Source organism: Ranitomeya imitator, chromosome 1 (genome assembly GCF_032444005.1).
Source record: "Ranitomeya imitator isolate aRanImi1 chromosome 1, aRanImi1.pri, whole genome shotgun sequence".
Classification (NCBI taxonomy): Eukaryota; Metazoa; Chordata; class Amphibia; order Anura; family Dendrobatidae; genus Ranitomeya; species Ranitomeya imitator.
The window spans coordinates 427,519,897-427,541,288 of record NC_091282.1 but is presented as its reverse complement, the minus strand read 5'-3'; the positions used below and the strand labels follow the sequence as shown (position 1 = coordinate 427,541,288).

The 21,392-nt window shown below is 42.6% G+C and overlaps 1 protein-coding gene across 1 annotated transcript in view; it reads left to right on the top strand.

The window, feature by feature from the left end:
• The first annotated feature begins 13,105 nt into the window (after positions 1-13,105).
• The window catches only part of LOC138675279 (cytochrome P450 1A1-like), a 52,555-nt gene continuing 44,268 nt past the window's right edge, over positions 13,106-21,392 (top strand). Inside the window, exon 1 of the mRNA XM_069763369.1 lies at positions 13,106-13,239. Within this exon, the coding sequence (XP_069619470.1) occupies positions 13,230-13,239 (10 nt within the window). The 5' untranslated portion in view covers positions 13,106-13,229. The remainder of the gene's footprint in view (positions 13,240-21,392) is intronic.

Below are 21,392 nucleotides of genomic sequence, written 5' to 3'. Positions count from 1 at the left end.
TGTTTTTTGCAGAATAAGTTGAAGTTTTTATTATTTCCATTTAGGATTATTTAACATTTTTATAATTGCTTTGTATTAAGATTTTTGAGGCACAGAATGAACAAAACTCAGCAACTCAGTAATTCTGTTTGTTTTTTTACCATTTACTTTGCATGAAAAGTGATAAGCCGTCTTTGTTTACGGCACAATAGTATTAGGCTGGGGTCACACTTGCGTGTGCAGTGCGAGAAACTCACGAGAGTGTCTCGGCACGCTCCTGTCCCAAGTGCCGGCAGCAGTGCCGGGTATTGATGCAAGAGACTCGCGCAAGTTTTTCGCAATGCACTCACAAGTGTGACCCCGGCCTTACAGTGATAACCAAGTTATATTGTGTTTTTATGCTTTAGTACTTTTGAGCACTGAAAGCAATATTTTAAAAATGTATTATTTGTTTATTCATCGCTATATTCTGAGAGTTATAACTTCTTTATTTTTCCACTGACAGAATCATATGACATCTTGTTTTTTCAAGACAAGAAGACATTTTCAATGATACAATTTTTTACTTACATAATAATAATAATAAAATAATTTTACTTATATAGCACCAACATAATATTATGCAGCACTTTACAATTAAGTGAGGGCATGTACAGACACTACAAAGTAACACATAGTTCAACAGTAAGGCCGGCGTCACACTACCATAGAATATGGGTGAGTGCTATGCGAGAAAAAATTGCATAGCATTCGGACCAGTGTTAATCTATGGGGCAGCTCACATCAATGTATATTTTTGCAGGCGTATTGGATGTGCATATATCATCCGAGACTCGCCAATGTGCGAGAAAGAAATCGCACAGCCCTCAAATGATGTCTGTGACAAATGCAATTAGTACAGTGTGTTCATATTTACTGTACATGTATTTAATTATCAAAAGATTATTTTTCTGAAAAAAATGGCGTGGGCTCCAACGCAATTTTTGTAAAGAGCAGAGGAAAGCCGACGGCTGGAGGCCAATGTTTATAGCCTGGGAAGGGGTAATACCCATGGACCTTTCCAGGCTCTTAACATCAGTTCACAACTGTATACTTAGCCTTTACTGGCTATTAAAATGGGGGACCCTAAAAAACAATGACATAGGGTCCTCCTATAATTAATAACAAGCAAAGGCTATGCAGACAGCTGGGGGCTGATTTTAATAGCCTAGGAAGGGGCCATGGATACTTGCTCCCCAAGCTAAAAACATCACCTCTCAGCCACACCAGAAAAGGCGCTTCTCTAAGATGCGCCAATTCTGGCCTCTCTCTTCCCACTTGCCCTGTAGCGGTGCAAGTGGGGTAATGTCACCTTTGTATTGTCAGGTGACATCAAGCCCCGAGAATAGTAATGGAGATGCATCAATAGAACGCCCCATTACTAACCACATAGTCACATTGTATGAAAACTCAGACACCCAGAAAAAAGTCCTGTATTTGAAAGAATGACACAGAGTCCTTTAATAATCATAACTAAACCATACTTATGACCTCACCCATTCTCCCAATGACTTTGTCATTGCAAAAGAGTTAAAAAAACAAACAACAATATTCTTCACCTTTCTGTATAGATGCTGCCAATCCATTTGTCCCATGATGGGTCTAGCTCTGCTACATCTAGATGGCAGGCTGCATGGTTGCATGATGCCACCATACAGCCTGTCATCCAGCAAAGACACTGAGCACCTTGTGCTCAGTGTCTTCCTGTGAACTTTTGTTACCTATGTGACGGCACTGCGAGAAAGTTCTCCTGCTCGCGGTTCCGTCAGACAGGTCTTGCATGTTCACTTCACCTTTCTGACGTTGTGGGACAAATGGATTAGCAGGATCTCAGTGGAAAGTTGTGGAATATTGTTGTTTGTTTTTTTAATTCTATTGCAGATGACAAGGGCATCGGGTGAATGGGCGAGGTCATAAGTATGGCTTAAAAAGATTATTAAAGGAGTCTGTGTCATTCTCTCAATTAAATGACTTTTTTCTGGGTGTCTGTATTTTCATAACATGAGATTATGAGGTTAGTAATGGGGGCGTCTTATTGATGCCTCTCCATTTCTAACCTCGGAGCTTGATGTCACCTGACAATACAAAGATGACATCAACACCACCAAACAACCGTCACCTCAGTTGACATCGCTACAGGGCATGTGGGAAGAGAGAGGCTAAGTGCCTTTTCTGGAGCGGCTGAGAGCTGAGTTTTTCAGCCTGGGGGAGCAAGTATCCATGGCCCCTTCCTAGGCTATTTTTTTATCAGCCCGCAGCTGTCTGCATAGCCTTTTCTGGTTATTAATTATAGGGGGATCCTACATCGTTTTTTAGGGTCCCCAATTTAAAAGCCAGTAAAGGCTAAGTATACAGTTGTGAGCAGATACGAATAGCCTGGGAAGCTCCATGAGTATTACCCCTTTCCTAGGCTATAAATATCAGCCCCCAGCCTTTGGCTTTCCCTCTGCTGGCTACAAAAGTAGCACGGGAGCCCACACCATTTCTTTAAGAAAAATAATCAATTATTAAATAGGTGTACAGTAATTTGCACACACTGCACTAATTGTATTTGTCACTGACATCTACAGTATATGTTTATCTATTCTATATTTACTGCATGTAATCCATATTTTCTATCCTGTCGGCTCCTTTACATTACACAGCATATGAATTGCCGGCTTTTCTTCTACACCATGTTCCAGATTACTATGCAAATGATGTTTTTCTCTGATTTTCCTAAATGGTCGGTGCAAATGACAGTCAGTCTAATAAAAGTCATCGCCCGTTAGAGTATACATGAAATTTTATCGAAGAAACCTCACAATAACAGTATAATCTCCAAAATAAATAAAAACTCAAAATGCACTGTTCCAAATTATAAGGCTCAGTAGAATTTCTAAACATTTGATATTGATATGTTTTAAAGAACTGAAATTGCTCATTTCTGGAATTTGCAGCATTAGGAGGCCACATTCACTGAACAAAAAAGCTATTTAACTCCAAAACATCCTAACAGGCCAACTAACATGTTAACATAGGACCCCTTCTTTGATATCACCTTCACAATCCTTGCATCCATTGAACTTGTGAGTTTATGGAGAGTTTCTGCTTGTATTTCTTTGCATGAAGTCAGAATAGCCTGCCAGAGCTGCTGTTTTGATATGAACTGCCTCCCACCCTCATAAATCTTTTGCTTGATGATACTCCAAAGGTTCTCTATAGGGTTGAGGTAAGGGGAAGATGGTGGCCACACCTTGAGTTTATCTCCTTTTATGATAATAGCAGCCAATGACTCAGAGGCATTCTTTGCAACATGAGATGATGCATTGTCATGTATGAAGATGATTTTGCTCCTGAAGGCACGTTTCTGCTTTTTATTCCATGGAAGAAAGTTGTCGGTCATATACTTTGCAGAGGTCATTTTCACACCTTCAGGAACCTTAAAGGGCCCTTCTAGCTGTTTCCCCATGATTCCGGCCCAAAACATGACTCCTCCACCTCCTTGCTGATGTCTCAGCATTGTTGGGATAAGGGGGCCATCCACAAACCATTCGCTACTCCATCCATCTGGACCATCCAGGGTTGCTCAACACTCATCAGTAGTGTTGAGCGATACCTTCCGATATCCAGAAGTATTGGATTGGATCGGCCGATATCCAAAAGATATCGGATATTGCCGATACCGATACCCGATACCAATGCAAGTCAATAAGACACAAATATTGGAATGTAAATAAGCCCTTTCTGTCCTTCTACATCCTGTTCCGGAGGGGGGAAGAGTGTGAGCGGTGAGTGGGCGGATACTGTGCGTGTCTGTTTGTGTGGGCGAGGTCTGCGGGGGCCTGCTGGGGATCTGTACGGGTTGCCGGGGGTCTGCACGGGCTGCCAGGAGCTGGTACGGGCCTTCCAGGGGTCTGTGTGGACTGCCGGGGGTCTGTGCAGGCTGCCGGGGGTCTGTGCGTGCCTGCTGAGGGTCTGTATGGGACTGCTGGGGGTCTGTGTGGGCTGCCAAGGGTCTGTGTGGGCCTGCCGGGGCTCTGTGCGGGCTGCCGGAGGTCTGTGTAGGCTGCCGGGGGTCTGTGCGGGCCTGCCGGGGCTCTGTGCTGGCTGCCGGGGGTCTGTGCGGGCTGCCGGGGGTCTGTGCGTGTGTGCAGGCATCGTTTGATGGGACTACAAGTCCCATCGGACGATGCCTGTTACAGTGACAATAATTGACACATCAGCCAATGATGGGACAGTAGTAGTCCCATCATCCAGCTAATGCGTTGAACGAAAAAAAATACATACATACTACATACATACTACATACATACAACAAACATACATACTACATACAGTACATTCATACATTACATACAATACATACATATAGACATACAGTACATAGCAGGCTACAAATATTGGCCCCAACTGTTGGCTTTCCACCTCTGGCACAGAAAATTGCTTGGGAGCCCATGCCGTTTTTTTCCGTTTTTTCTTTTTTTTTAAATTAAACGCTCATTAAGGCCTCTTTCACACTTGCATCGGTACGGCTCCGTCGCTATGCGTCGGGCCGACGTACCGACGCACGTTGTGAAATTTGTGCATGACATGGGCAGCGGATGCAGTTTTTCAACGCATCTGCTACCCATTCTGAAGTCCGGGTAGGAGGGGGTGGAGTTTCAGCCGCGCATGCGCGGTAGAAAATGGCGCACGTGACGGACAAAACAACGGGCCCCCCTAAAAAATGACGTGGGGTCCCCCTATATTTTATAGCCAGAAAAGCTAACAGGACAGCTGTGGGCTGATATTCATAGCCTAGAGAGGGACCTTGGATATTGGCCCCCCCGGCTACAAATACCAGTCTGCAGCCGCCCCAGAAATGGCACATCTGTAAGATGCACCAACTGCGGCACTTAGCCCCTCTCTTCCCACTCTCGTGTAGCGGCGGGATATGGGGTAATAAGGGGTTAATGTCACCTTGCTATTGTAAGGTGACATTAAGCCGGGTTAATAACGGAGAGGCGTCAATAAGACGCCTATCTATTATTAATCCAATAGTAATAAAGAGTTAATAAAACACGCACACATTAGGAAAAAAGTATTTTAATATTCTTCATTTAACTATACTTACCATACTTCGCCTGCAAAAAAAGTTAAATAATAAACCATATACTACCTGTCCGCCGTAGTCCAATTAATAACGAGTGTCCCATGACGATCTCCCCTATAGAACAGTGACATCAGGTGATGTCACTGCTCTATAGGACCCTCAGTGACACGCTGACAGGAGACAATGGCTCCTGCAGTGCATCACTGAGGTTACTATAGTTCAAAGTATCACTTTATGGCAATTGCTGCGTGGGAAAATTTCTCACACAGCAATGCCAAAAGTGAGACTAGGGACTATTTTTTTTACAGCGGCGGAGGAATACAGTGCGGAAGGATTCCTTCCTCCCATCATTGGATTCCTGGAGCCCCTGGAGAGAGGTCGATCAGCTGATGCTGCCGTTCTCCACGGGAGATCGTCATGGGACACTCGTGGATTTCTGCGAACAGGGAGTATATTGGTTGTTTCTTATTTTAATATTTTTTAAAGATGACACTGGCTTTGGGGAACAAAGTTACAAGTGATGGTGAGTATGTACTCTATGTTATATGTACTGTATGTCTATATGTATGTATTGTATGTAATGTATGAATGTATTGTATGCAGTATGTATGCAGCATGTATGTAGTATGTATGCAGTATGTATGTATGCATGTAGTATGTATGTATGTAGTATGTAGTATGTATGTAGTATGTATGTACAGTATGTATGTAGTATGTAGTATGTATGTAGTATGTACAGTATGTATGTAGTATGTATGTTGTATGTATGTGGTATGTATGTTGTATGTATGTAGTATGTATGTAGTATGAATGTATGTAGTATGTAGTATGTATGTAGTATGCAGTATGTACAGTATGTAGTATGTATGTAGTATGTACAGTACAGACCAAAAGTTTCGACACACCTTCTCATTTAAAGATTTTTCTGTATTTTCATGACTATAAAAATTGTACATTCACACTGAAGGCATCAAAACTATGAATTAACACTTGTGGAATTATATACTTAACAAAAAAGTGTGAAACAACTGAAATTATGTCTTATATTCTAGGTTCTTCAAAGTAGCCACCTTTTGCTTTGATGACTGCTTTGCACACTCTTGGCATTCTCTTGATGAGCTTCAAGAGGTAGTCACCAGGAATGGTCTTCCAACAATCTTGAAGGAGTTCTCAGAGATGCTTAGCCCTTGTTGGCCCTTTTGCCTTCACTCTGCGGTCCAGCTCACCCCAACCATCTATAGAAGCCAGGCTATCTGGCGTAGCACCCCATCACTCTCGTTCTTGGTCAAATAGCCCTTACACAGCCTGGAGGTGTGTTTGGGGTCACTGTCCTGTTGAAAAATAAATGATGGTCCAACTAAACGCAAACCGGATGGAATAGCATGCTGCTGCAAGATGCTGTGGTAGCCATGCTGGTTCAGTATGCCTTCAATTTTGAATAAATACCCAACAGTGTCACCAGCAAAGCACCCCCACACCATCATACCTCCTCCTCCATGCTTCACGGTGGGAACCAGGCATGTAGAGTCCATCCGTTCACCTTTTCTGCGTCGCACAAAGACATGGTGGTTGGAACCAAAGATCTCAAATTTGGACTCATCAGACGAGCACAGATTTCCACTGGTCTAATGTCCATTCCTTGTGTTCTTTTGCCCAAACAAGTCTCTTTTGCTTGTTGCCTGTCCTTAGCAGTGGTTTCCTAGCAGCTGTTTTACCATGAAGGCCTGCTGTACAAAGTACAAAGTCTCCTTTTAACAGTTGTAGAGATGTGTCTGCTGCTAGAACTGTGTGTGGCATTGACCTGGTCTCTAATCTGAGCTGCTTTTAACCTGCGATTTCTGAGGCTGGTGACTCGGATAAACTTATCCTCAGAAGCAGAGGTGACTCTTGGTCTTCCTTTCCTGGGACGGTCCTCATGTGACCCAGTTTTTTTGTAGTGCTTGATGGTTTTTGCCACTGCACTTGGGGACACTTTCAAAGTTTTCCCAATTTTTCGGACTGACTGACCTTCATTTCTTCAAGTAATGATAGCCACTTGTTTTTCTTTACTTAGCTGCTTTTTTCTTGCCATAATACAAATTCTAACAGGCTATTCAGTAGGACTATCAGCTGTGTATCCACCAGACTTCTGCACAACACACCTGATGGTCCCAACCCCATTTATAAGGCAAGAAATCCCACTTATTAAACCTGACAGGGCACACCTGTGAAGTGACAACCATTCCCGGTGACTACCTCCTGAAGCTCATCAAGAAAATGCCAAGAGTGTGTAAAGCAGTCATCAAAGCAAAAGATGGCTACTTTGAAGAACCTAGAATATAAGACATAATTTCAGTTGATTCACACTTTTTTGTTAAGTATATAATTCCACATGTGTTAATTCATAGTTTTGATGCCTTCAGTGTGAATGTACAATTTTCATAGTCATGAAAATACAGAAAAATCTTTAAATGAGAAGGTGTGTCCAAACTTTTGGTCTGTACTGTATGTGGTATGTATGTATGTAGTATGTATGTAGTATGTGTGTATGTAGTATGTATGTAGTAGGTATGTATGTAGTATGTATGTAGTATGTATGTATGTAGTATGCATGTAATATGTATGTAGTTTGTATGTAGTATGTATTTAGTATGTACTGTATGTAGTATGTAGTATGTAGTATGTATGTAGTATGTATGTTGTATGTATGTGGTATGTATGTAGTATGTATGTATGTAGTATGTATGTAGTATTCATATAGTATGAATGTATGTAGTATGCAGTATGTATGTAGTATGCAGTATGTATGTAGTATGTATGTAGTATGTATGTAGTATGTGTGTATGTAGTATGTATGTAATATGTAGTATGTATGTAGTATGTATGTAATATGTATGTAGTTTGTATGTAGCATGTATTTAGTATGTATGTATTATGTATGTTGTATGAAGTATGTGCGTAGTATGTAGTATGTATGTAGTATGTATGTAGTATGTAGTATGCATGTAGTATGTTGTATGTATGTATGTATGTATTATGTATGCAGTATGTAGGTAGTATTTTTTTTTTACATTCAACACATTAGCCGGATGATGGGACTACTACTGTCCCATCATTGGTTAATGTGTCAATCACTGTCATTTTAGCAGGCATCGTCCCATGGGACTTGTAGTCCCATGGGACGATGCCTGCACACACGCACAGACCCCTGGCAGCCCGCACAGAGCCCCGCTAGCCCACACAGAGCCCCGGCAGGCCTGTACAGACCCCCGGCAGGCCGCACAGACCCCCGGCAGGCCCGCACAGACCCCTGGCAGCCCGCACAGACCCCGGGCAGCCCGCATAGACCCCCAGCAGCCCGCACAGAGCCCCAGCAGGCCCACACAGACCCCCGGCAGCCCGCACAGACCCCCGGCAGCTCACACAGAGCCCCGGCAGGCACGCACAACCCCTGGCAGGCACACACAGACCCCCACGGTCATGCACAGACCCCGCCCACACACACGCAGTCTCCGCCCACGCACTGCCCACACTCCATTATAGTGTATCGTAGCACTATGGGAACTTCCGATTCCAGTATCCGATATCGCTAAAATATCAGAACTCGGTATCGGAATTCCGATACAGCGAATATCAGCCAATACCTGATATTTGCAGTATCAGAATGCTCAACACTACTCGTCAGTAAACAAGAATGTTTGAAAATTAGTCTTCATGTATGTCTGGGCCCATTGCAACCATTTCTGCTTGTGAGCACTGTTTAGGGGTGGCTGAATAGTAGGTTTATGAACCAAAGCAAACCTTTGAAGGATCCTACACCTTGATGTTCTAGGGACTCAAGAGGCACCAGCAGCTTCAAATATCTGTTTGCTAGGTTGTAATGGCTTTTTAGCAGCTCCTCTCTTATTCCGATGAACTTGCCTGGCAGAAACCTTCCTCATTATGCCTTTATCAGCACGAACACATCTGTGCTCAGATTCAGCCACAAATCTCTTAACAGTATGATGATCACGCTTAAGTTTTCGGGAAATATCTAATGTTATCATCCCTTGACAAAGGCATTGTACTATTTGATGCTTTTCAGCAGCAGAGAGATCCTTTTTCTTTCCCATGTTACTTGAAAACTGTGGCCTGCTTAATAATGTGGAACATCAATGTTAAGTATTTTCCTTTAATTAGAATCACCTATAAAACTAATTATCACATGTGTTTAAGATTGATTTGCAGCCTGCTGGAGGTCATTGAGATTAATATTCAATCTCTCACTGTTAAGATTAACCTACCCTTAAAATTATAGGCTGTTCATGTCTTTGTCAGTGGGGAAACTTACAAAATCATCAAGGGACCAAATACTTATTTTCCTCACTTTATATATATGTGTGTGTTTTGACAAATATTTCCTTTGCAAACGATTGGTAAATGACATTATGTCTATGTATAAGCTCATGTTAAAATCGCATTGCAATCGGATAGCAATCGCACTGAATTCGGATGTAAATCGGATGCTAGGTGTGAAAAATCGGATTGTACTCGCATGACACTCACATTATACTCGTGCGACTCTTGGCAGGGAGACTCAAGCAATTTTTCATGTGTTTAGTCTGACTCCAGCCTAACCGGAGGAGGGAGGGCCCTGTTCCCAAGCTTACAATCTATAAGGAAACAGGAGGAACATATTAGGTAGAAAGTGTTTGCCATGTACGGTCCAGCCATCATTAAAATACAGTGCCTTGCGAAAGTATTCGGCTCCCTGGAACATTTCAACCTTTTCCCACACATCATGCTTCAAACATAAAGATACCAAATGCAAATTTTGGTGAAGAATCAACAGCAAGTGGAACACAATCGTGAAGATGAATGAAATTTATTGGTTATTTTAAATTTTGTGGAAATTCAAAAACTGAAAAGTGGGGCATGCAAAATTATTCGACCCCTTTACTTTCAGCACAGCAAACTCACTCCAGAAGTTCATTGTGGATCTCTGAATGATCCAATGTTGTACTAAATGCCTAATGATGATAAATATAATCCACCTGTGTGTAATCAAGTCTCCGCATAAATGCACCTGCTCTGTGATAGTATCGGGGTTTGGTTTGAAGCACAGAGAACATCATGAAGACCAAGGAACACAACAGGCAGGTCCGTGATACTGTTGTGGAGAAGTTTAAACCTGGATTTGGTTACAAAATGATTTCCAAAACATTAAACATCCCAAGGAGCACTGTGCAAGCTATCATATTGAAATGGAAGGAGTATCATACCACTGCAAATCTACCAAGACCCGGCCGTCCCTCTAAACTTTCATCTGAAACAAGGAGAAGACTGATCAGAGATGCAGCCAAGAGGCCCATGATCACTCTGGATGAACTGCAGAGATCTACAGCTGAGGTGGGACAGTTTGTCCATAGGACAATAATCAGTCGTACATTTCACAAATCTGGCCTTTATGTAAGAGTGGCAAGAAGAAAGCCATTTCTCAAAGATATCCATAAAAAGTGTCGTTTAAAGTTTGCATCAAGCCACCTGGGAGACACACCAAACATGTGGAAGAAGGTGCTCTGGTCAGATGAAACCAAAATTGAAATTTTTGGCAACAATGCCAAATGATATGTTTGGAGTAAAGGCAACACAGCTCATCATCCTAGACACACCATCCCCACTGTCAAACATGGTGGTGGCAGCATCATGGCTGGGCCTGATTTTCTTCAGCAGGGACTGGGAAGATGATTAAAATTGATGAGAAGATATATGGAGCCAAATACAAGACCATTCTTGAAGAAAGTCTGTTGCAGTCTGCAAAAGGCCTGAGACTGGGACGGAGATTTGTCTTCCAACAAGACAAAGATCCCAAACATAAAGCAAAATCTACAATGGAATGGTTCACAGTAAACGTATTCAGGTTTTAGAATGGCCAAGTCAAAGTCCAGACCTCAAACCAATCGAGAATCTGTGGATAGAGCGAAAAACTGCTGTTCACAAACGATCTCCATCAAGCCTCACTGAGCTCTAGCTGTTTGCCAAGGAAGAATGGGCAAGAATTTCAGTCTCTCGATGTACAAAACTGATAGAGACTTAACCCAAACGACTTGCAGGTGTAATCGCAGCAAAAGGTGGCGCAACAAAGTATTAAGTTAAAGGGGCCGAATAATATTGCACGCCCCAATTTTCAGTTTTTGAATTTCCACAAAAATTTAAAATAACCAATACATTTTTTGTTCAACTTCACAATTGTGTTCCACTTGTTGTTGATTCTTCACCAAAAATGTACATTTGGTATCTTTATGTTGAAGCATGATATGTGGGAAAAGGTTGAAAAGTTCCAGGGAGCCGAATACTTTCGCAAGGCACTCTAAGTAGGGCATTTCAGGAAAGCTGCATGATCCGGCCACCAGACAGAATTTGTATAAGTACAGTTCCCAAGTGCTTTTGGGGAATGGAGGATGTGGACACAGATGAATAGGAGAGACCAGATTCTAAGTAAAATTTTAAATTAACACGGAAGAGCTAGATTAATGAGTTGAAAGGATTCCCTAAAGAAATGTGTGGGCTAGAAATTAGTCAGATCATCGGGGGTAGTGCATTCCAGAAACCTGGCGCAGCACAGGAGACGTCTTGGAGATGAGAGTTTGATATTTGAATTATGATGGATGTTAGTCTTAGATCAGTTGCAGAATGGAAAGCACAGGTTGGGTGATAGAAAAAGATGAGGGAGCAGATGTAGGGTGGTGCAAAAACCTGGAGAGCTTTGTGAAAGAGAGAGAAAGGTCTGTATTTTATTATGTAGTGAATGGGCAACAAGTGCAATGACTGGCACAAGGTAGAAGCATTGGTGAAATGGTTGGACAGAAATACAACCCTGACTGCCACATTCAGTATGGATTGGAGAGGGGAAAGTTTGGTTAGAGGGAAACCAATCAGTAAAGAGTTGCAATATTCTAGACGAGAATTGCAGGTAACCTGAGCAAGGGAGCGATACAAAGTTCTGTGTCAAATATGACAGACAGTGAAAATGCTGCTTGGAAGTTATGGTTGAACCACCCATGGCAATTGAAATATACAGGTAGGTTAGTAGATGGAGCAAACATGAAAAGTTAAGTTTTGGAGAGATTCAGTTTCAGATGGAGGAAGACATGATGCTAGAAACAGTGGACAGACAATTCCTGGTATTTTGTATTAAAGGGAATCTGTCACCTCATATTTTGTATATATAAACTGCGGCCACCGCCATCAGGGGCTTATCTACAGCATTCTGTAATGCTGTAGATAAGTCCCCGATGTAACCTGAAAGATAAGAAAAACAAGTTAGATTATACTCACCCGGGGGCGGTCCCGGTTCGGTCTGGTCCTATGGGCATCGCGGTCCGAGTCCGGCGCCTCCTATCTTCATACGATGATGTCCTCTTCTTTGCTTCCTGCCACGGCTCCTTCTCAGGCGTACTTTATGTGCTCTGTTGAGGGCAGCGCAAAGTACTGCAGTGCGCAGATGCCGGGAAAAGTAACTATTATTAGTGTCATAATGGGTGAGAATGGTAAGTGGCCTTAGTTGGGGCATTATTTTTTCGTTCATGCCACAATACATGTTCCTTACCCTGTCTTTAAAGGTTGGGAGGTATGCCCTCTGTCCATGCTTACTCTGCTACATATTTTATATATATATTTTTTTGGGGGTGCAATTCTGACCTTTGCTATGGGGTCACTAGGGTCACATAATTTTTATCTTGGCTTCTACTATGTGAATGATTTGTGGAATAACCCATTTAAAGTTCTGTTTCAGTAGTAGGAAAATTATGTTAAAAATGTTTCCTGTTCCTTAGCAGAGCAGTGTTTAACTAGTTTCTCTGTAAATTCTTGACACTGTTGAACACAGAGTATTGAAATGTGGTAGGTGTCATAGAGCAGAGTCAAAAGATGCAAACACAAGATAATTGATATCTTTTGCAAGGAATGGGGTTGGGCAAGTGTACAGTCTTACGCAAGGAGGTCTAACATAACACAAACAAGCCCTACGAGTAGGAAAAGTGAAATACTAGAACATAACGATTAAGTACTTATTATGACAAACCAGTTCCACGGAATAACACTGTGTATGCAGGACTTTTCTTCCAGATCTGCTCGCTCCAGGGTCTGCTGATTTGCTAAGAAATTAAATTGTGCTGGCATGGCTTCAGGTAAAAAGAATATTACTTTTCAAATGCTGATTTTCAGAAGGCTTTTCAAATTGCAGTGTTCTACTTTCTTAACAAAGCTGCTGATGTATGACAAGGGAGGGACCTACTGTCAGCAGGATGTGACTTCACGTGCATTTAATATGGTTCTGTATTAAGTTGCAATTGTACAGGGTGGAGCGCGGTAATTTGCTGATTTGGGAATGAAATAAAAAAATTATGATCATTAGAAAAATTTATTTTATATTTTAATTATACTGAACAGTAATGGAATTTTTAAATTACATGGTTTTAAATAGTGTATCTGGCAAATGTCGACCTTCGCTATCCACACACTGCTGCATACGTTTTCTGAAGTTTTCATGAACTCTAACAAGCATGTCCACTGGTATTCTGCCAATTTCAGCTTCAATATTGTTCCTTAGGTCTTCCAAGGTGTTGGGACAGTTGATATACACCTTAGACTTCAGGTAACCCCAAAGGAAAAAATCGCATGGGGCTAAATCTGGTGAGCGTGCTGGCCAGTTCACATCTCCCCTCAAAGAGATAAGCCGTCCAGGAAACATTTGCCTCAAACAATTCATGGTAACCCTCGCTGTGTGTGCAGTGGCACCATCCTGTTGGAATCATGTATCGTTGCTAACATGTCTTCACAAGAGGTCTGCCGTGTCAAATAGTCCCATGCTGACAAATGTTGGACCACGCACATTTTATACGGGTGAAAATTCAGTTCATCATGAAGAATCCGGTGGAGAGAACGTCTTGAAATGCCAAGAGCAAATGATTGCTTCCGAGCAGAGCGTTTCGGAGATTGCAGTACTGCTGCTCTAACTCTCTCGATGTTTTGTGGTGTTGTAATCCTTCTCTCAGGTCCCCTTCGTACACATGACACATTCCCTGCTGTTCTGAATGCATTCACCCAATTTACAATTGATTGCCGTCCAGGAACACGTCCGCGTGGAGGAACAGCGAATTGTAAACGAAAAGCACGCTGCACTGCAATGATCGAGTGGGCATTTGAAAAATACGCTTCAACACAAAATGACCTCTCCTCACGCGTGTCCACTGCATGATGGCAACTGAAAGGCAGAGGAATACAAATCTCCCATCAGCCACTGTAAGCCACACCCACTCTCCCCTCTCTTCGACCGACAGTGCCGCCACAGCATGCAGTGCAAAAAAGCAAATTACCGCGCTCCACCCTGTAGATGACATTTTACAAAGACGATAAAATAAGTACAATAATATGTACAATAATATGTGTATACACACGTGGTGAAAATTGTTTTTACCCCTTGTTTAATGGCAGAAAAACACAAAATGGTCACAGAAATAACTTGAATCTGACAAAAGTAATAATAAATTAAAAAATCTATGAAAATGAACAAACGAAAGTCAACATTGCTTTTCAACCATGCTTCCACGGAATTGAAAAAAAAAATTTAAACGCAGGAAATAGGCCTGGACAGAAATTATGGTACCCTTAACTTAATATTTTGTTGCACAACCTTTTGAGGCAATCACTGCAATCAAACAATTCCTGTAAGCTGTCAATGAGACTTCTGAACCTCTCAACAGGTATTTTAGCTCAGTCCTCAAAGAACAAACTGTTCCAGTTGTCTCCTGTTTGAAGGTTGCCTTTTCCAGACAGCATGTTTCAGCTCTTTCCAAAGATGCTCAAAAGGATTAGGTCGGGGCTCATAGAAGGCCACTTCAGAATAGTCCTATGTTTTCCTCTTAGACATTTGTTGGTGTTTTTAGCTGTGTGTTTTGGGTCGTTATCCTGTTGCAAGACGCATGACTTGTGACTGAGACCAAGCTTTCTGACAATGGGCAGCACATTTCTCTCTAGAATCCCTAGATAGTCTTTGATAGTCCTGAGATTTCCTTTTTTCCTTGCACAGATTCTAGACACCCTGTGCCAGATGCAGCAAAACAGCCCCAGAGCATAACAGAGCCTCCGCCATATTTCACACAACGACAGATAGTGTGATCTGACTCCAATGTTCCTTAAGCTTGAAGTGCACCTTTAATCTGTTTAGAAGTTTTATGGGCTCTTTTGTAACCATTTGTATTATTCGTCTCTTTGATTTGTCATCAATTTTCCTCCTGTGACCACATCCAGGGAGGTTGGCTACAGTCCCATGGATCTTAAATTTCTGAATAATATGTGCAACTATAGTCAGAGGAACATCAAGCTGCTTGGAAATTATCTTATATTTTTTAACTTTAACATGTTTGTCTATAATTTTCTTTCTAATCTCCTGAGACAACTCTTTCCTTCGCTTCCTCTGGTCCATGTTGAGTGTGATACATACCATGTCACCAAACAGCACAGTGAGTATCTGTAGCCCTATATACAGGCCCACTCACTGATTCCAAGATTGCAGACATCTGTGATGCTAGATAGTGGACACACCTTGATTTAACAAGTCCCTTTTGTCATATTATATTAAGGGGTACCATCATTTCTGTCCAGGCCTATTTCATGAGTTTTATTTTTTTATTTTTAATTCTGTGGAAGCATGGTTGAAAAGCTATATTTGACTTTCATTTGTTCATTTTAATTGATCTGTAATTTATTATTACTTTTGTCAGATTCAAGTTATTTCTGTGACCTTTGTGGGTTTTTCTGACATTGTCAGGAAAATGTGAATTATTTTCCATTGCCGGGTTACACAGACAGCGCTGCTTGCTACTAGAACTGCTTACATAGAACCAGGTCTCGCATGTTGAATTTCTGTATCTTGTCCTCCTCCTCATCCTCAATGGAAATAGCCTCCCCATCGCTCCCCAGCTGGGAGGTCTGCAGCACTGCCTTGGCAAAGCCGCAGCATGCTCTGCTGAAGCTCATCTGTTTAGGTGATAAAGATCACAGCGCAGCCGAGCTGTTTAAAAAGATAAAAGAGCTGACCAATTGGTGGCTCTTCCCGCTGAACCTCCAACCTTGTCTGGGTCTGTGCGATAATGGGTGTAACTTGGTGGTGGTTTTAAAGCTCGGCAAGCTGGTACAGGTTCCATGCATGACCCACGTGCTGAACTTGGTTGTACAGTGGGCCAGCACTCATTTCTGAAAGTCATTTCACCAGTCTGGCTTTCCTGCAGCATCTTTTAAATTTGCCTCATCATCGACTGATTTGTGGCCTGCCCACATGCTGGAATTCAACATTTCATATGTTGAAAAGGCTTAGTGAGCAGCAAAGGGCAGTGTCTGAATTCCAGCTTCTGAATGCCCACTATAGTAACACTCAGCCGCCACACATAACAACTGCCGATTTGGTATGGATCGCTGATATATGTGATATTAATCAAAACTTTGCATACTGCATCAAGATGGTGAGCGCTGATGACACTATTATCAGCGTAACTATCCCGCTGCTTTGTCTATTAAAATGCTTGCTGCAGAATCTCAAAGAGGAAACTTTTGATGCCGAGCAGGAGGCTATGAAGCAAGATTTTACAGTGGCTGATACCACACAGCAAAGCCTCACATAATATTCTAGGGTCACATTGGATGATTATGAGGAACAGGAGGAGGAGGAAGAGAACGATCAGAAGTTTTTGGTCTGCGCTACAAAGGGGTCTCCCAATCCCAGCTTCATGCTTGTCCAGCATGGATGGCCTGAAGAGGAGGAGGTGATGCATCTTGGGAAGGAGAGGATGGTAATTATGTTTGTCCAAGCGGAGACACTGAATGTTTTACTCCTTGAAGGCTTCCATGCATGGAACAGTTCATGTCCAGATGCTTTTCCCAAGACCCTTGCGTGAAACACATTTTGTCCACTATGAAATACTGGCTGTGCATCTTTCTTGACTCACAGTACAAGGAGAAATGTTGAAGGCAGATGTACCATTTTCAGTGCATGCATGCCAGAGGGCCATTGTGGAAGACTTGCTGAAAAGATTAACCTCAGACAATGGTGCTGGCAGGGGTACTGGCTCTTTTCACCCACAAGGATTACAGGGGAGGGCTACGCACACCAGATGCAACTCAGGGAGAGGGATGTCCATCAACTGGGCCATTTTCATGAAACTATCACATCAGCTATGGCTATCTGTGGGTGTAACTATGACGAGAAGGGAGAAGTTGACCAAGATGGTGAAGGAGTACTTAAGTGACCATACCAAAGCCCTTCCTGATTCTTCAGTGCCCTTTAATTGGTTGTACATTCTTCACACTTGGCCCAACCTCTCCTTGTACGCCTTGGAGGTGTTGCCATGCCCTGCCACAAGTGTGTTATCTGAGCACATTTTTAGTTCAGCTGGTGCAATCATAACGCTAGATTTTCTCCGACTTTGTAAGCCCTACAGATGACAGCAACTTCATGTAAATGCAGCCCAAATGGTTTTTTTTAAGTTGTCTTAACGTCCATGCTTTACCATCCAAACGCATTTTGTTAAGGAAATCATGTCCTACTTCTCCTGCTTCTGCAACGAGTATTTAGTGGTCATATATGTTTACCCCACGTGGGTAATGTTTTAAAATTTTTGGAAACTTTTGTACATTGTTCAATGGTGAAACTTGTACTCCCCATTTCTAGCAATGATAATAACTGCAAAATGTATTGTGAGGTCCCCATCACGGTCTCTTTCAGCATACATGATACAGACCTCTTGAGTAATTTTTGGAAATCTTCGTACATTGTGTAATGGTCAAATTTCTACTCTCACTCACTGTACAGTATATTATATTATTATAATTTTTTCCATTGTGTTGCCCTTCACACGGTCTCTTTAAGCGTGCATCTGTGCATTAATATGCTCCACACAGTTATTCAGCTTTCAGCCTTACACAGAATAATAATATGAGTAATGAAACATGTCCTATATATACTGATAGTTCGAAAATCTTACCCACACATCTCTTTTTAATGGGAAATAAAAACATAATACCTCTATTAGCATACGGCATAAACTGCGGACATATGCAGCACCCCAGTAGGTGAGCAGAATGCCTGGGTACAAAATCTGCCCACAACCTGCAGTTGCCCAGACTCAACAGTCAGCAACCACATCCAGTTTGCTGTCCCAGCACAGCATTCAGTTGTCACTTGTCAGCATATATGTCTCATCCAAAATTGTTAATGAGATAGGGCACACAGATTTGTCAGCAATTTACATTGTCCAGTGCTGGACAAAGACGATTGTTGACTTTTCCAGGCTCCTAAATGAAACTTGTGTCTCTTCATTAAACTGTTGCTTCCCTTACATTTTCTAAATTTGGGTAAAAAAAATGTTGGTGGTGTAATGCCCAGTTTCTATATATTTAAGCACGTCTAAGAGACTGGGTTAATACGCTCCACATTTCTATTCAGGCCGCAGCTCTACAAATATTGGAACATGGTCATTCCCACACTAAGGCCTTTACCTGAGATCTGTAGCACTTACTGCCAACTGAGTAATACACCCTCACAGGCCTCGTTACTCTCTGTGACATATCCTGTAATTACTCCATTGTTGCTCAAAACCATGCAAAAGGGAAATTCTGCCTGGTTGGGTAGTTTCCAGAAGAAGTGCATGCAGATAGGTCAATGGCACTCTTGTCTCTTTACCTTGATGAGGCTGCTTCCAATAAAAATAAGGCTTGTACATGTTTCTGACATGGGTTTCAGGCCTGACAGACTGACTACAAAACAGGACCTCGCTTGCATATGGAACGCCTGCCAGGGCCGTGGGGTACTTGGTACCGGGTCTGGTACTTAAATGGAGATGTCAGAGTGGCGGCGACCTGCTCTGTGGCACTGGGCGCCCATGTTAAAGGGAATGTCCTTAAAGGGCTTTTGAATAAAGTTTGTGTTTGTGATGCCACTTGAGGTATTCGGTCAGTGGGGACTGACGCTGCTTAAAGCAGTCCTCTGGGGTTATGTTATGGCAGCTAAGAGGGTATAACTTCTCACAGGTGAAGTTGGGTCCCCAGGGCTCCTGGTGTGTAGATAATGGGTAGTGTAGAAAGAAACGGAGGACACAGGTTTGCAGTCTCTTTACCTGGTTTACTGAAGACTTCAGGCTGCCACAGTCCAGGATCCTGGATTACAGGTACAGGCAGGGTCCGGCTGGCTTGGAAGCGAGTTCAAAGTCCCCTTTGTCAGGTGGAGTTAGAAGCTTTCCTACTAGCACTGCGGTGTAGTTCCTTGCTGCCTGTGGCTTCTGTCAGGGTCCTCACTGTTCTTTCTGTCCTCCTTAAAGGTAGGACGCTGACCCGTAACTCGGGTCTTTTTACAGAGTCTCTATCATGACCCGGGCTCTATGCGCCACTGTGTCTCCTGGGAATTAAGGCAGAAAGGTGACGTGAAGTCCAACTGTCCTGTCAGTTTCTGCTGTAAGTCTTGGAGTCCCTCACAACCTCAACTTCCAGCTACTGGTGTCTGCGCTTTGCATGAAGGTCGCCCAATCGCAGCTGTCTTCCCCAGTTGTCACTCCCCTGTGCTTCACTCTCCTGCACGCTCTTTACAAATTGTTCAGCTTTCTGTTCTGCCTTTTTCGTTCAGGGGCTGCAGCACCATCGTGGCTGCATGGCCCCTCTCTCATACGTCCTGCCTCGACTGTTCCAGTCTGCTGTCTGGCACTCACTGAATGACTTTCCCTCCAAGCCATAATATATATATATATATATATATATACAGTGGGGCAAAAAAGTATTTAGTCAGTCAGCAATAGTGCAAGTTCCACCACTTAAAAAGATGAGAGGCGTCTGTAATTTACATCATAGGTAGACCTCAACTATGGGAGACAAACTGAGAAAAAAAAATCCAGAAAATCACATTGTCTGTTTTTTTATCATTTTATTTGCATATTATGGTGGAAAATAAGTATTTGGTCAGAAACAAACAATCAAGATTTCTGGCTCTCACAGACCTGTAACTTCTTCTTTAAGAGTCTCCTCTTTCCTCCACTCATTACCTGTAGTAATGGCACCTGTTTAAACTTGTTATCAGTATAAAAAGACACCTGTGCATACCCTCAAACAGTCTGACTCCAAACTCCACTATGGTGAAGACCAAAGAGCTGTCAAAGGACACCAGAAACAAAATTGTAGCCCTGCACCAGGCTGGGAAGACTGAATCTGCAATAGCCAACCAGCTTGGAGTGAAGAAATCAACAGTGGGAGCAATAATTAGAAAATGGAAGACATACAAGACCACTGATAATCTCCCTCGATCTGAGGCTCCACGCAAAATCCCACCCCGTGGGGTCAGAATGATCACAAGAACGGTGAGCAAAAATCCCAGAACCACGCGGGGGGACCTAGTGAATGAACTGCAGAGAGCTGGGACCAATGTAACAAGGCCTACCATAAGTAACACACTACGCCACCATGGACTCAGATCCTGCAGTGCCAGACGTGTCCCACTGCTTAAGCCAGTACATGTCCGGGCCCGTCTGAAGTTTGCTAGAGAGCATTTGGATGATCCAGAGGAGTTTTGGGAGAATGTCCTATGGTCTGATGAAACCAAACTGGAACTGTTTGGTAGAAACACAACTTGTCGTGTTTGGAGGAAAAAGAATACTGAGTTGCATCCATCAAACACCATACCTACTGTAAAGCATGGTGGTGGAAACATCATGCTTTGGGGCTGTTTCTCTGCAAAGGGGCCAGGACGACTGATCCGGGTACATGAAAGAATGAATGGGGCCATGTATCGTGAGATTTTGAGTGCAAACCTCCTTCCATCAGCAAGGGCATTGAAGATGAAACGTGGCTGGGTCTTTCAACATGACAATGATCCAAAGCACACCGCCAGGGCAACGAAGGAGTGGCTTCGTAAGAAGCATTTCAAGGTCCTGGAGTGGCCTAGCCAGTCTCCAGATCTCAACCCTATAGAAAACCTTTGGAGGGAGTTGAAAGTCCGTGTTGCCAAGCAAAAAGCCAAAAACATCACTGCTCTAGAGGAGATCTGCATGGAGGAATGGGCCAACATACCAACAACAGTGTGTGGCAACCTTGTGAAGACTTACAGAAAACGTTTGACCTCTGTCATTGCCAACAAAGGATATATTACAAAGTATTGAGATGAAATTTTGTTTCTGACCAAATACTTATTTTCCACCATAATATGCAAATAAAATGATAAAAAAACAGACAATGTGATTTTCTGGATTTTTTTTTCTCAGTTTGTCTCCCATAGTTGAGGTCTACCTATGATGTAAATTACAGA